This window comes from Sciurus vulgaris (assembly GCF_902686455.1).
Source record: "Sciurus vulgaris genome assembly, chromosome: X".
Classification (NCBI taxonomy): Eukaryota; Metazoa; Chordata; class Mammalia; order Rodentia; family Sciuridae; genus Sciurus; species Sciurus vulgaris.
In genome coordinates this window covers 123,586,567-123,603,485 of record NC_136471.1, presented here as the reverse complement: position 1 = coordinate 123,603,485, position 16,919 = coordinate 123,586,567, and the positions used below count along the sequence as shown (strand labels likewise).

At 43.5% G+C, this 16,919-nt stretch overlaps 1 protein-coding gene across 5 annotated transcripts in view; it reads right to left on the bottom strand.

The window, feature by feature from the left end:
• PHKA2 (phosphorylase kinase regulatory subunit alpha 2) overlaps window positions 1–16,919 on the bottom strand; it is a 73,452-nt gene that overhangs the window by 18,381 nt on the left and 38,152 nt on the right. The window contains exons 12-19 of one of the 5 annotated variants that reach the window (XM_079125071.1): window positions 12,209–12,316; window positions 10,544–10,622; window positions 7,740–7,874; window positions 6,748–6,857; window positions 5,478–5,622; window positions 5,141–5,219; window positions 1,610–1,779; window positions 397–570 (exon numbers count right to left, since the gene is read on the bottom strand). In XM_079125071.1, the coding sequence (XP_078981197.1) occupies window positions 397–570; window positions 1,610–1,779; window positions 5,141–5,219; window positions 5,478–5,622; window positions 6,748–6,857; window positions 7,740–7,874; window positions 10,544–10,622; window positions 12,209–12,316 (1,000 nt within the window). The remainder of the gene's footprint in view (window positions 1–396; window positions 571–1,609; window positions 1,780–5,140; window positions 5,220–5,477; window positions 5,623–6,747; window positions 6,858–7,739; window positions 7,875–10,543; window positions 10,623–12,208; window positions 12,317–16,919) is intronic. The other 4 variants (XM_079125072.1, XM_079125073.1, XR_013761289.1 and 1 more) reach the window with 4 other exon arrangements.

Sequence of the window (16,919 nt, the reverse complement as noted above, 5' to 3'; positions counted from 1 at the left end):
AGTAAAAATGGTAATATAATCCCAGTTGGTAATAATATTTGCATGCATACAAGAGTGAATACTAATTTAACTAAACTTTCATACAGTTCTCTTGGTAGGTTAAGGGAAGGGAGCAGAAGAGTGGTGAGTTAAGGCAGCTAACCTATCCTTACCCATGAAACAGAAAGTTGATAGGTACCAACACTTTGATACATTAAAGGACAGAAGTGTACACATATTATTTTAGAAATATGGAGATATATAAATGCCAGAAATAGCTAAAGAAATTAAAAATGGTCACTTTCAAGTAGACGGGGGAGGCTTTTGTTATCTTTTAGCATTCTTTTAAATTATGTTCATACATTACTTTGATAAAAGTAAGTATTTTAATAGGCAGAAAAGAGTTCAATAACATACATGGAATTTCCAAACCCTTTGCTTTTGCCATCACAGAAAGTATGTCCCGAGTGGAGTGGATGGCACTGAACATATGGAGGTCTTCAGCCTTTTTACAGAGAGGGGGCAGATAGCACCTCAACGATGTACTTTGCAGAAGGTGGTTCATATACTGGTCGAGTTCGTCTTGGCTTTCTATAATTGGACAAGCAAGAAAAAGAGCCAATGAAAACAAGCTAGAGAAATATCCCAAATGCCTAACAATGACTATGTACAGTGGGCAGCACCAAGTAAAGTTAGAGAAAGAGGGCATTTAGATACAGATATTGACATCTCTACCTACTCCATAAGGTAAAAAGTTAAAATGTATATGTGTTTAAATTTACTGTTTGGAAAAACTTCTTCTCGGGAAAACAAAACGCGGGTCAAGATAATTGTTTACATGACATCATCCTAAGATGAGCTGCATAATACCTGAAGGACAGCAGCCAATGGTCAGTATTTTTGTTTCGTCAAGAGCAAACTAAGCCTTATGGAATTCTCAGCCCTAATTCCAACTTCTATCAAAAAGCAAAAACCAGGTCACTTTGACTCAACTCTCTATTCAGATTGAGAAAGGTTGTATATATGAAGTTTCATCACTCATAATTGAACCTAGAGGGTTCTACCATTCCTTTGACAATTCAAGCAATGTGTTTCTGTCTTCAGAATATATTTTGTGAGGATGGGGGCGGGGTGCAGCTCAGTGGTAGAGTGCTAGCCTAACTGGCACGAAGCCCTTTGTCATCCAGGGTTGTATCTTAGTTTAAAAAGCTGTGAGAATAGTTCAAGGAGTAAATTGGTGCAAATGAACTCAAGGTGCCTGAGCTTCAATAGGCAAGTGGGCTACATCAAAACACACACACACACACACACACACACACACACACACACACACACACACACACGTGAAAAGTTCTCATACTCTTGGTCCCTCTGAGTTTAAAAAAGCCAGGGCATCATTTGTAGTTTAGGTTTTTATTTTATTTACATTTTTTGTAGTTTAGGTTTTAACTGGCATTTTATTCATTATAATACTTGAAAGTTTCAGAAGTTCTTGCTTTTTTTTTTTTTTTTGCTGTTGTTTCCTTTTAGCTTAATCATTTTCTGTACTCAAGTCTTAGGGCAATTTTATCACAGTGCCAAGGTTTAAATAAATTCAAGGAACCACTTGCAAAAGCATTCTACATGGTACCTTGATTACAGGCGTCTTCCACATATCCTCCCAGATCTGAGTCACTATCAGGGCTGAAGTTCCCTTCACTGGCATCATCAAACAACTTCTCATCGCAGTCCGGATCCAGGAAGGTCAGATACGTGTAGAATGACGTGGTGAGAAATTCCGACAGGTTCCCTAATTTTACTCTGCCAAGAAGACACTATGTTAAGAGACACTGATGGAGTGTGGACAAACTTCCACTATGAATCACTGGGGGACCTTTCAACAACCAGGTGGTGCTTCTGCCAGAATCAATAAATATTGATTACTCAGCAGATCACTCTAAGTAGTCAGTTAAGAAATTAAAACAAAAATTCAATAGCATGTATGAAGTGAAAGCATGTAATATATTAAAAGTAAAAAAATCATGCCAATTTCTCACTCCTAAACCCAACACAAATACCAATCTATTTTACTGAACTGACCAAAACTTTTATAAAATAAATTGAGCAAACCACTTTTAACCAGAACCAACCTGCAGTATTTTTTCCCCCTAAAATGACTGGGCCAGAAGCAATCATTCTCTTGGTGCACTTGGCCTCACCATGAAATGTGGTCACACAGGCGTAGGAGGTAGTGTTGGAAGAGGCACATCTTAGAGCCAAAGTTCTCTCTAGAAGGAATTTGATGAACCCACTATCCCCAGACTGGAGCAGATGCCCTGAGCAGCCTATGAAGCTGAAAACAGTTCCATTGGAAACTGGGAGCCAGAATTGGCAGCCTGGGATCCCCACAGAGGCAGCAGCCCCCAAGTTCTGAGGGTCAATCCATAGATGCTGGGAGTGCTTGGGATTTCCACCCTACAAAAACATTCTCAAAATGTCAGACCAGAAGTGAAAACAAGATGTTTCCCTCTGAGCTACCAGCATCAGATTAGGACTTAGCTTAAATAGTTAGGAAAAACTGAGAACCTGAGACCATTTCAGGAGTAAGTTGGAGCAGGCAACGTAACTGAATTCATGGGTGCCTGAGCTTAAGAGGGCAAATGGGCTGAAGATAGCCTCAGGGAAAGAAAAGCCTGCCCTTGCCTGAACAAAAAACTTTGCCCTGGAGAGCTAAGGGGCTACTTCTAAGGACTATTTTGTTTTGCCCTAGGGTTGGAGAAGAGGAGGTGAGCTAGAGCAAAAAAGGCCATGGAAAGTTTTTCTCTGAAGGTGAAGAGAAACAGGTTTATTAGGCTAAAGAGAACTCAAAGGCTGAAAGGCAGTTATTTTTAAAAGCTTTTGATAGCAAGCTACCCCAAGGGGATCCAAGAGGTGAAGTCCAACCTGTAGGGTGAGTTCAGCTTTTTAAAAATCCTCAGACCTAGAGGGAAAGCCAAGATGGGATTCAACCTTAATTATCTAGAACTGAATAGGGGCCTGGGGATGTAGTTCAGAAGTAGAGTGCTTGCCTAGCATGCACAAAGTCCTCAGTTTCATCCCCAGTCAAACAAAATGTTCTAAGAAAGATAGCTGAGAGCCTAGGCATTCTAGTTTCTTCCATGGTTATCTTCATGGTGCTCTATAAACAGAAGACCCTGGGCCCAGGAGTTAGAGGCTGGTTCTGGATTCACGCAGAGCTTGTGCACCTATTTGTCTTGTGCTCCTGGCTCTCTAAGCCTACAGTTCCCATAAAATGGGATTCTGGCCCACATCAAAAAGATTAGTGAAATAACACATAGGACACACTGCAAGTACTCGGTTAACTAGACATGGTGTCCTTTTTACAATGATCAGATTTCAATAAAAGAATGTATTTGGCAAAATGGTTCATTATGGGCCTATAGTATTTTTTGACTGGGTCACGATGCCATACACCAAGTGGAAACTTATCCAAACTGGAGAGAAAATATTCAGAAGTGGATGCTGATTGCAGTTGGGGCACTAGCCCTGGAAATGTAAACAGAGAAACACTGGGGACAATCTCACTGACACTGCCGAGGGACCAGGAGACATCTGCTTGGAGAGCCTCTTCCAGTCTACAGCAAGACCAGCAGTAAGCTCTGTGGATAGAGGCACCGACTTCAGGGGCTGCTGCAAATCGACTAAGGCCACAGTTAGAAATACAGTAACTTAACCTTGAGGGCATTATGTTAGGTGAAATAAATGGTCACACACACCAAAAAATGCTGCATGATTTCACTCAGATGAACTGTCTACCTGAACTCATAGGCACAAAGAGTAAAGTAGAAGGTGGTGCCAAGGCCAGGGGAGGGGAAGTTTAAGGGGTGTGGAGTTTCAGTTTTGCAAGAGGAGAAACGCTGTCTCACAACAATGAATGTCTTTCATGTTACTGAAATGGACATGTAGAAATGGTTAACATGGGAATAATGTATGTATTTTACCACAGTTTAAAAAATGACCTTGACTTTGGTAGCAGGGTCCCTGGGGTAGGATGAAGTGAGAAGGGGCTACTTCAAATCCCAAATGTTCTTAGCAACCAGCATTCTGTCAGGGATCCAATGGAAGGATCCCTGAGCTGGGGGAAGGCTACACAAAGAGGTTCTCTTGGGAGCCTTCTGGAGTATCCCAGAGGATTCAGGAAGGTGAGGCACAATCACTAGAGAAAAATCTTCTGCCCTGTGACACTCAGCGGTACAACACAGGTTGGGGTTTCTGTGGAGGACCAGCACCCTGTCACTCAAGGTGCTTTAGCATAACACTGCAGAGTGAATGCCATACTCTGGGCCTGTAGACCCAAATGAGTCTGATTTCAATAAAACTAGGGGGACAGTGATCTATGCAGGCCCAAATCAGGTGTTCTGCTCCAGGGCTACCAAGGAATGTGTCAAGTTCTAAGAATTGTTCTTTTCTTTTCTCTTCCTTCCTTCCTTCCTTCTTTCCTTCCTTCCTTCCCTTTCTCTCTCCTTCCTTCCTCCCTCCCTCCCTCCCTCACTTCCTTCCTTCCTTCTCTTTCTTTTTTTTTTTTTTTGGTACCAGGAATTGAACCCACAGAGGCTTAACCAATGAGCCATATCACCAGCCCTTTTTATTTTTGATTTTGAGACAAGGTGTCACTAAGTTGCTTAGGATGACCTCAAACTTGGAATCCTCCTGCTTCAGCTTCCTGAGCCACTGGAATTACAGGTGTGCACCACCATGTCTGGATTCTATGAATTATTCTTAAGGTGACAGCATACTACTGTCAAACATTTATTTAGTACTTGATGAGGCCTAGGTGCTGGGTGTTTTCTTCCATGCTTTTTAACAGAACCACAGCACTCCATAAAGGTATTCCAGGCAGAACATCATTTCAGAGAGGTTGATGTGACCCCCTCTCTATGCCCAAGGCAACCTAATGCCTGCAAAAGTTTAACAGACACCAACCGAATGCTGTTTTACACCTGATTCAAATTCTACATGGGAGAAAGGAGTAGATAAATTTTAACTTCCTTTTTCTCACTTTAAAATGCCATGTTTCTAGGTTCAGCAATTGAAATGAAAATTGATACGAAAAATGGGAAAAGGGTAGCAAAAGACCTTAAGAAAGGTCAATGCTACTCTTGTTTTAAAAAATGTCAATTACCTAGCTCCTCCGAAATATCCATCCTCTAGTTTTCTAATTGTAGAAAGAACTGCAGAATGAATGTCTGAGCCATCATTTGCTAAAGAAAAAAAAAAAAGTGATGATGAGTTTACTTAATCTGGGAATACATTTTTTTCCCAGTTATGCACTAAATGTTTTCACCAGCACAATCTAATTAAATTCCTTATGGCACAGAAGACTCCTGAGATAAGAAACCAAGCTGCTAAGGAGTCCCTTCAATACTCAGCTTTGTCCATGGGATCTGTTCTAAACATTTGGAAAAGGACCCAAACCACCCATGGGGCGTGACCCAGCCAGATGGAATTCAGGAAATTACTGAGCATGGTGTGTGTGACGGGGAAGGTAAGTGTGGGTCTGCCCGTCATCCGCCAGCAGGTGCACAGGTAGGCCAGCTCGATCCTCAGCATCTCCACCATCATCTCGTTGTCCAGGGCCAGGTAGAAGTGATGCTGGTCGGTGAACTGAAAGTGAGAACAGGTCAGGTAAAGAGCCACCCTTTGTCTACCTGCACATAACACCAGCTATCTCTCAGGGCAGCACTAATCCTGGAGTTTTGTTGCCAGGGAAGATGCTCAGTGCTGTCCTTAATCCACCCATCATGGGGCCACTCCCCTTGAGATCAGACAAATCATCCTGTCATCTGCCCAGAAGCTGTGGTTAAAATAGCACAGAAGGCAAAGGTGCACTGCTAGATCTGTTTTCAGCTCCTCTGACAGGGGACTTAAGCGCTTTGCCCAATATCACTGTCCCTGAAAGCAAATCAATAACTCCTTAAGTCCTACTCCTTCTGGGGCTACTCAGTTTGGAGATGCTTTCCAAGTGAGACCTTAAGAGTAGGTAAGATATGGAGACACTGTTCACCTGATTGATGCCAACTCAAAGCACTGTTGCCTGATGTCAATGGAAATCAAATTGTTCTCCTGACCTCTGGACTAGAGCACACTCAGCTCTAGACTGAAATTTGGTACTAAGGGGGAAAATTCACAAAGCTTAACTGAGCAGCACAGGCTTGGATGAAAAATAGCAGCTTGGGGCTACTGATCCAAGACACCACAGCCAACCCTGTATCCAAGTAAGCTGGGGCCATGCTGTGCCCCATGCTGACAAAACAACCCTACCATACATCTTTCTAGCAGTCCAAATAGATAAAACATGTTTGATTTGTGCTTCCATAGGGATAGTTTTCTTTGGACACAAAAACACTGAAGATAAGTTCCATAATCATTATATTCTATAGCCCAGTAAGGGGGTTAGGGCTGGAAATCAGACTGAGAAGGGTTATGGACTATTAAGATTAGGAGCGCAAAGATTGCAAGTCAAATGACAAGTCACTAGCAAATTTGTAAAGCAGTGTGACTTTCACTAATATTGATGACTGGAAGTAATGACAGGTGCAATTTGAATCAATCAACATTTATTGAATACCTACTATGAGCAAAGACATGGACAAGATACTGGGTATCACTTCATGTCTCCATCTGAACTTATGCATTGCAGATTCTGCCATGTTCATTGAAGAAAAGCTTACCAGACAGAGAACTTAATAAAAGGATGGTGGTGGGTTTGCACTGGCCTGCTCTTCTCACCTGGGGTGTAAAAGTAAAGATTTGGTTCCTAATCACATAGAGTTTAGAAGTTCCAAGAACACCAATGTGCCGATATGGTCGCCCACTCAGCTTCATATTTTTATTCCGTCCTATTTGAAAAATAAAAGAAACACTGGAGTTAGAGGAAATACAGTAACAAGTAATCTAATGACTTAGGCTAAGGCTGGGCTTATTTTTATGTTAGATAACCCACTTTTTTATTTTTACTTTTTGGAGTGCTGGAGATGGAATTCAGGGTCTTGTGCATGCTACCACTGAGCTACATCTCCAGTTTGGGGTTGTTTTTTCTAGTACCATTGTCCTTTTTAAAAATGTTGACCAAGTTGAATATAGATACAAATTCTACTCCCTTCTGTTCATGCATGTGTATGATCAGCACTGGTTCAAACATGGACAAAATGAAATTATTGAAAGAACTTTAGTAATGCTGACTTTTATTTAGTATTTAGCCATAAAACTAAACAAAGTCAGGTTCTAGAAAACTAAAGAGAACCTCCTTCCATTTTAATGGGTAAATGGCATTTTCTATTCTTTTTTTTTTTTAATATTTTTCAGTTGTAAATGGACACAATACCTTTATTTATTTATGTGGTGCTAAGGATTGAACCCAGTGCCTCACATGTGCTAGGTAAGTGCTCTACCACTGACCTGCATCCCCAGTCCAGCATTTTCTAATACTACAGATAAAAATTAGAAGTAATGTCAAGACACAAATGACTCTTCCTACTGTGAATTTTCAATCGTGGCTCCTTATCATACAATGGATCTGCCAAATGGCCAAGCCAGCCTATGGCAGTACCCGCTGAACAGGCCAGGGAGCAGCTGCTTGTTCATGCACTCTCCTTCACATCATGGTGGAATCACCTGCTTAGTCTTTTGCCCAGCTCTTCAGAACTTACATATTATCAGTCTCCCTCAGACCCCAAACCTAGAACCAAGGTGCTCCCTTGGTAAACATGCCCCCAACCTACCAAGCTTGGCATATATGTGACTGAGAATCCGGCCTGGCTGGACTCGAATTGGATAAATGTCAGCAATGCTCTGGACGTTTACCCCATGTTTCCTCAACAGCTCCTTAATGTGACTGTTTTCTGCCAAAACAGTGACTGTGAACAGGAACATAGAATCGGTATCAGATTGTGCCTCATGTCTCTGCACACTGGCATGCAGTTTATTGTCCTCTCTTCTGCCTGAGAGGCACATTGGCATGCTCTCCACACACTGGTTGGTCTTGGAAATGGTGTCATTGGTCCTGCCACTCTTTCTGGTCCTTTCTGTCCTTGCCACCCCTCAACAACCATGATGTATACTTGTCAAGTGCCCTCAATGTGCACTTCTAGAAACTCTCTTCAATAGGTCCTATGACAAATTACCCCATCTCAAATAATGACTTGCCACTCCTAGATCTGCATTTATTGTAAGCCTGTTTGTCCTTTTCACACTGGGTCAGGAGCGAACACAGCTCCCTTGGGGGATGCCAGGAGAAGCCTGCACCATGCTCCCAAAGAGCAAGAAAAGAACAACAATGTGGTAAAGTCTACTTTTAGGGGACACTGACTGAGGGGGCGGGGGGAGACCTCCTTCCCTCCAGAGAAAAAAGAGTGGGCCTGCTAATAGGGATGCTATGGAAGTGCAGCAGCTTGGCCTACCTGGAACCATAGCATAGGACCCTACAGGTGGGGAAGAGCCCTTTAGAGCTAGCCTAGAACTCACTCCAGTGGGTGAGGCTGGGCACTGGTACACCTGCAGGCCAGGGACTCCGAGTATCTGAGATCTGGGGACCATCGGGGTGGGAGACCTTCACTTGGGGCCACATCAGGGATCAGCTGGGCTGCACCTGTTGTGCTAACACTGACTACCTTTTATAAGAAAGAGCAGTGCTTTGGCAAAGAGAAGGAGTCCAGGTAGGGGATTGTGGAAGGGAAGTACAGCCACAGAGAGAGTGGCTGGTACTTTGTCCAGCTGCACACAGCTTTCTGGGAACTTGGAGTGGGGTGATCAGGCCAGAGAATAAAGGCTCAGCTACTATTAATGTGGCCTCAAGTTCCACCACTATACCCATGGGCTGGGGAAAGGGGGCTGAACATACAATACATATAAATGCCACTGAGAGCTGAATGGCGCCTCCTTAAATTTACATAGCACTTGATGCTTTTAAACATATTTTAATACTCATTATCTCATCTGATCTTCATAACACACAAGAGAAGCCTTGTGTGATTACCTGGCCAGTTATAGCTGACTCAGGACTGGAACCTAATCCCCCAGTCCTAGCAAATGAGGATGCTACCCACACAGGGCTGGCTGAGGGGTTCCTTTAACACTTGTCCCTTCTGAAGCTTTCAGTAACAAGCAGAAATCCACATTTTTTTTTTTCACAGCCGCACAGTGGCCACTCTGTAGGAGTGGCCACTCTGCTCTTTCAGAGCAGTGGTTTGTACTAAGACCTGGGAGCCTCATGATCCAATGCAGTCATATGTGGATAAATTTCTGAAACTGTATTTCCCTTCCCCATGCCATATCCTCTAATAATTTTCACTCTGTTCTATTACATTTAAAAAAATGTGGGCCAGGACCCCTCAATGAGTCCTGGCCTGCAGTTGGAAAGCAATCTTGTAGATTTAAGGCACTAATTAGCAGAATGTGCTCTGGTTAAGCACTGGGACCACGGAGTGCAGCTGGACCAGTCCATCTGGAAGTCAGAAATAGATTCATACCCCAGCTGTCAGCTGTGGGTACTTGAGTAGGCTAACTTCTAAGCCTTGCCTGTAAGATGGAGATGACCATAATCATCACAAATTTTAACTGGTCAGAATGTTGTGATGGTTAGGTGTGTCCCATGCTGGGCCTGCACATAGCATTGACTGGGATGACAACCGCCTGTTTATCTCATTGCATTATGGGCATGCGCAGTGAAATGAGCCAGTGGCCACAAAGAGGAATGCTTTTCATTTGTTTAATCACTGTTTTCAATGTATGCATGTGTATGTGCCAATCACAGAAGCAAATGTGGGTTTTGTCCTAATCATACAGTGGGCTATGGAATTAGATGGCATGTGAGTGTTCTATGAGGCAACATGTAATGGAGCTGCTAGAAGGTCCTCTAGAAGAGGAAGGAAGGAGGAGGAATCGCTGTTCTGGGGGCATATCTCAGGTGGAGCCTTGCACTGCCAGCTTCCCCCATGGCAATCTCAGTTCTTCTCAAGAACATCTGGGGAGCGGGTGGGAGTCCTAACAGTTGAAGATGCACAGCAGTGGAGTCAGGTGCAGTCACTCCATGGCAGCCCAGGCTGGCCTCCCACCTTTCTGGGTGAGGGGCTGGCTAGAGAGGAAGGAGGGGTAGTGGAGGCAGGTGGAAGGCGGAGAGAAGTCGGAACTCCATGGGAGGAGCGGAGGACACTTGCTTGGTTTCTGAGATTTTACCAGGCTCAGGTTCTACTTTTTGAAGAATCACAGTTATGAAAAATGATGCTAAATTAATCATGTGGGCCTCAATAGCAATCAAGATTTAGAGTCAAGAAAAAACATTGCTTTGTAGAAAGTAAATTTATGGTTGGGAAGAATACTGTTCCCTTTGGGAATAACTGAGTTATATAAAGTATCTCACAAAAGTGCTATACGCTAAAAGCACAAGTGCGCACACACACACACACACACACACACACACACACACACACACCCTTTTTTAATTAAATAAGAAACTAGGGAACTATTTGAATGAAAAAATGACATTGGTTTTACAACTTAGAGATGAATAGTAAACACACTCACAAACCTTGTACTACAACATCAGGTTTGACAGAAGTAGAAAATCTTCTATTTAAGGGATCAATTTCACCAGTGGCAAGGAATCCCTATGAAGAGAGGAGCAGTGATACTATGAAATATTGATTTAACTAAAATTTCACCTTATACCTAAGTTAGAAAGTGACACATTTGGGGGCTTAAAACACTCAGGATTTTTTCTTTATGTTTTACGAGTCAATTGCTTACTTTCTTTGACACAAAGTGTGCCATTCAAATTGCCACTGACAGATGGACTGCGTGTCTGACAGCTGGCTCTGCAGGGCTAATCAAATGCATCTCCATCTTGTGTGAATGAAAAGAATGGTAACTAATACTTCCTGAGCTCTTCCAAGTGCCAGGTGCTGGTTGAGCCCCTGTGTGTGCACTGTCCAATTTAGGTCTCTAAACATGTAGGATCTACCTTCATCACCACTTTACAGGTGGGGAAACTAAGGTAAAGGTACCTGAGGGAGTGGAAGAGTGAGGACCTGGCCCAGGGCTGACTGTTTTGAACCACAAAGGTCTGCCTACCCTTGCCAAGTGTATTCTTTGAATATGTATCACCTTGAACTTTCTAGAAATGATCCAGAGCCCCCAAAGAGGGAACCAAGGTGTTCTGGGAACTCTGTGGAGGAAGTGAACCTAATGCAGGCCCAGAGGAAGGCCTTCATGGTGGAGAGGAGGGAGCTGAGGAGCAGAGTTATTTTCCATTTCACTGATATAGAAATCTGAGCTGGAAGGTACAGATAAGGAAACTGAAGCCCAGAGAGGTTAAGAGGTCTACCCAAAATCACAGAGCTAGTCAGAGACAGGGCTGGCTTTCTAAAGGAGATAGATGCTTTTTCCCTACTGAAGAGAGAAGTGTAGAACAAAGTCCATGCTCTCAAGGACATGACCATGAAACTAGACATAGCCTGGGAACCACTGTTCCACATTCTCTTTCATTTAGTCTAGTACACACGAGGAACCCAGAATCATTCTGTCTCACTGCTGCCTCCCCCATTTCTAGAGCCGGTAGAACACACACGGATGAACCAGCCTCAGAGGCTGGCAACCCCTTGCTTTCTTTCCTGGGCTCCTTTTCCCATACCCTTCCCCAAGGGCCCAGAATGCTCCACTAGAGTCATACTTAGGACTGGGGGATTTATTTTGAAGTTGTCAAAAGCATGTGCATTTTACAACAGAAGCCTGGGGGCAAGTTGAAGGTTGTGTGAGGGACCACCTGGGCCTGCTGCCTCCTCCAGTAGAGAAATCTGAAAGTTCTCCTGATTCCTGTGCCTGGGTCTGGGGCTAGGGCAGCTTTACCCTTCTCATCCCGTAATGGTAATCCTGGTTGAGAAATGTCCAGCTCCTGCTGACCATCAATTCATATGTATTCTAGCCACAGACAGGAATGCCAGCAGGGGGAGGGACAGGGAGTTTTGGCACACAGCTGATCTGACCTGGCTTAATGTAACTACGATCACACAAGGCTAGGAGTCAAGCCTGGGAGCCAACACAGTGCATTTGATTTTAAAGGCATGAAGATGCAAAAGACAAGGAGATGCAAAACATACGGACAACCATTCTATGCAGACAACCCCTGTGCTCTTGTGGGACTCCCTACACCTTCATTCAGATGGTTTTCAGTCCGTGAAGTCACCAAGCCCCCTACCTCTGCCAACAGAGAGCTGAGGATGTACAAGGACTGACCCCAGAGATGGGGCAGCTTCCCCAGAGGAACTCTGTCCACCGTGTGAGGATTCTTGTACTCTTCATCCACCTGACAGAGAGAACAAAACCCAGAGTCAGACCATCAGAGGATAAAAAGGTCAGTAATTCCTTACGCTGGGGAGCACACTGAGATTTACAAAATGGTTTTCATTCTCCAGACCAATTCTGTGCAAGTGCCAGGATGTAGGACCAGGAAGGTAAAAAGACCCTCTTCTGGGATAGCAGGACTATAAGCAGCAGAGGAGGATGTCAAATCTAGGCCCGATCCCAGGTTAGTGCTTTGCCTACAAGCACACTACAGGCAGTAGGTGCAGGAGGCCTGGACTGCCTTCTTCATGCACAACTATGGGCATCAAGAAGTTCCACAACTCATACTTCCATCTGGCTGTACTATGGGTAAAAGGGTCAAAAACAGCAGCCTACAGCTGTGGTAGTGCGTGTCTGGGTGTCAAGTCTGGTTTCTTCTCTCTTGCCATTCCCAGGGGTGTGCCTATGCAAGAAAATTACCAGAAGGTGGCACTATTTTTTGCTACTACACCATGAACCCTCCATCAGGCCTCAGAAAACAGAACCCACTGGGGGCTTCTGTCTATCAAAATAAACTTCTGAACTCTGCTGGACAGTGCTGGCTATGTGGGCTTTCAGATCTGGCTCCATGAGAATGTTATAGGCCAGACTCTAAGGGAAATGACTAAACAGACTCCATTTTGCTCTGAGACTCCGTGTTATATAGGAAATAAGCTTCTCCCATGGGAACACCCCACCTCTGTCCCCATCATCAGTTACTTAGTGTGACATGTTTAACAATATAAAATGACAATTCCTATGTAAAGAAAAATTGCTCTTTTGATTCCTATTGCTCTTAAACAATGTACCATGTGAACAGTGATTGTGTGGATGTTAGTAACCATTCTTTAGTTTGTACCTAGGTAAGGGTCACTTTGACCCACTTCTCCCTCTGTTGATGATCTCATGATGTTAGTTTGTAATTTTGAATCATAGCAACAGACACTCAACATTGATGTGATTTTTGGTATAAGAACCCCTACAACCCTACGGTCGGGTCTGTTCTCCCAGTAGCCATTTTTGGGGCATTGTGTGAGACAGTCAGTTGGCTGGCTTAATAGACTCTCAAATTTGGACTTCTCAGTGGTGATCAGTCTGTTAATTTGCACCCCATAACAGCTACACATTGTGAGTTAGTCTGTGACTTTCTCTCTTCTAAACTCCATGTTGCCTTTTGAGTTTTTAGTCACAGCAATGTTGGTTGGGGGTAATGTCACCGACCACTTTCCTCCAGAAAATGTAGGTCAATCCAAGGAAATGGGAAATACTTATCCTTCTCCAAAGAGATCATAACATAAAGAGAGTCACTCTCTTCTTGTGGATTCATCAGTGATATCATTAATGTATTCAGTATTTTTTTTCAATACTACTAAACATTTAAAAAACTAAGTGCATAAACTGAATGCAATTAAATGTCAGTAGTAATCAAATCATCAAATAGGATAATAGCATAGAAGGAGTTTCTCTAAAATGTTATCTTACAGTAGTAGGATTAGAGATAAATATTTTCTTCTTTCTTTACAGAATCCTGGATATTTTGTAGTGTGCAGGGCTACTTTTACAATTAGTATATAAAAGCTATTTGAAATTTAAGCAATATTAAGAAAGACTGCAAAGATCTAGAATGCAAAGAACAGAAAAGAGATAAGGTGTCTGGGCCAAAAGGCAGTCCTGCTCTGCCCTCTTCCCATGGCCAGCTCCTACCTGCAGATGGAGGGTCCCTCTTGCCATTCACTCTGGCCCTTCTGAACTGCTTGCAGGCACTCAGATGCACCATGCCTGTGATCTCCTGTACAGCCTCCATCTCTGGACCTAGCTCCTCTGGCCCCATTAGCTGGCACCTCACAGAGACAGCACTGGTGTGGTAACCACGTTGGTACTCCATTCCTTAGCCTGGCACCTGGCATAAGCAACTGCTCTCTACACACTTGCTGGGGGCATTTTCATTAGTTCCCAGCTGTCCAAAAGGGGACCCTGTGCCTGGCAGTGTCCTGCATAAGTACGCCGGCTGAGATGAGTGAGGATGAAACCAAGCTGAGTGCCACTCTGGCCCCATGCTTTTTCTAATTTGCACAAAGGTGCCATATGGGCCTGTGGTAGTCCTGTCTCCAGAAATCCCTCCCAGTGGTCTCTACATATTATTGATGTAACTGAGGAACCTTCCTAGTTGTCATTTGCAAGCAGTCAATACAAAATGTAATTAAGGTAAAACAGTGTCCAAGACGGGTGTCTAGCACACAAGCATAAATGTGCTGAATACAGGAGGATGTTGTAATGATAAGTAGAAACTGAAAGATCAGTGTGGAACTTAGAAAAGAGAGAGCTACAGAGTACTTTTTACAACGTGTAGCCAGTGCTGTTCATCAGAAAGTGAAGTGCAGGCTAGATGTGGTGCACACCTGTAATCCCAGTGACTGGGGAGGCTGAGGCAGGAGGATTGCAAGTTTGAGGCTAGCCTCAGCAACTCAGCAAGACCCTGTCGCAAAATAAAAAATATAAAGTTCTGGGGACGTAGCTCAGTGATTCAAGTACCCCTGGGTTCATACTCCAGTACCAAAAAAAAAAAAAAAAAGAAACAAAGCAAAATACAGCTTATAACACCTACCATTTACTATGGTCACTGCAATGTGCGTTTCGGTAGAATGGGGATGGTTATTCTCTACCTCAAAACAGGTAAAATACCCCTGAGATGATTTGTTGATTTGTTTTTCCCTTTCTCTGCTTCCAAGTTCCAAATTACCTCCCATTGCTAATTTTAGTTTGCCAATGCCTCAGTATACGAAAAGAAGCAACCTGAACAGGGGATAGGAACATGTAGCTGCTGGAAAGTGACCCAGCTCTACCATCACATCCATAGCACACATAGTAAAATGAATATATTTGCAGGAAATCCAAGTTTTTAACACTTACAAAACAGTCCCTAGCTGGGTACAATGGCACATGCCTGTAATCCCAACTTGGGAGGCTGAGGTGGGAAGATCCTGAGTTCAAGATCAGCCTCAGCAATTTAGTGAAGCCCTAAGCAACTTAGCAGGACCTTGTCTCAAAATAAAAAATAAAAAGGGCTAGGGATGTGGCTCAGTGGTTAAGTGCCCCTGGGTTCAATCCCCAGTACCAAAAAAACAAAAACAAAACAGAGTCCTAGCATGCTCCACAACCTGATCTGTACAGTGAGGGAAAAACAATTCTTGTCCAAAGTCTTGCCCTTAACTCTGGAACAAAATTAGTCCTGAGAGAGCTTGGATGATATAAGCTGTGTGTTCATGCTGGAATGAGGTGGAACTTCAACATTCTGGAGTGCTGGGCCGTGGGTCCAGACTGGTGGGGTTGAGTGAGACCACTAGAAGGATACAGCCACTTCAAGGTGCCAACCAGCAAATCCATTAGGGAACCAGCAAGTCAGATGGGCCGTTATTGGTGTAAAAGAATTGAATGCGCCTAGCAGTGCAACATTCTACTCTCTCAGAAACTCCTTTCTTTTATTTTCTCCTTGTTTTAATTGGTTCAATTATCTAACACTTAATAGTTCCTTCTAGATAAAATAAGACCTAAAGTAATACACAGTGGTACTTTTCTGCTTTAAGGATCAAGTCTCATATTCCTTTAAAATATATTTTCTATGCAAAAGTAAAGTGAAGTCCACCGTACCACTGCTTTTTGGAAATCCAGCGACAGCAGCCACTATGTAGAGATTTCTATTAGGTGAAAATGTATCACTCATTAGGAGGCTTGTGGGGAGGCCTGAACGTGGGGTCTGCTCCCAGGGCAGAGCCCAGTACTGCCTGAGCTTTGCCAGGTTCCAAAACCTCTCTGAACTGAGGCAGATTGTTTCCAAGGTCACTGCAAGTCCCCTGGCCATGTGGTGTGGCCTGATTCAACCTCAGAACACCTAAACCCAAGCTGATGCAGGACAGGCTTCTGCTGGATCCCTCAGGATCTTGAGAAGACCCAGCTTTTGGAAGCTCTTTTATTCTGCAAATGCAATAAGGAAGCTTTAAGGTACCAGGAGTATGGTAAGGATGAATGGCCTTGATGGAGAGTTCTTTTCTTATAAACATGAGATGCTTAACAGGGAAATCCTCCCACTGAGCTATACAGAGGTCCAATAAGACCCAATTTAGAAAACTGGATAGAACAAAACTATCTTCAGTCATCTCCTTAGAACTGGACAGTTTCTCTCTTCCTGATGTAGACTGGCTTATAACTGACAATTACTCAAACTCTAGCTTGGGAACCCCTTGAATCAAAGGAGGAGAGTCTCAATTATCCCCCATAACAGGTTTCTTCCTCTATGACAATGTATAGGAACATGGTGCACAAAAGTGTTTTGTGCTCTGCAGCATTTCTTCTGCCTGGGGTCCAGAGAGGGCAGGTATGTTCTGAGGGTCTTTAATTGCCGCCTCCCTAGGACACTCAAGGTCAAACACATTCCACATGTTTCCCAAAGTTGTAATTCTTGTGATGAGGCTTTAGAAACCACTTCTCCTACAGAAAAAGTGCCCATTAGGCCTGAAAGTGGGATGAAGAATACCAAATGGCCAGGCACCAACCAGTTTAGTTCTAGATGAGCAGTGCAAAGGACTTTG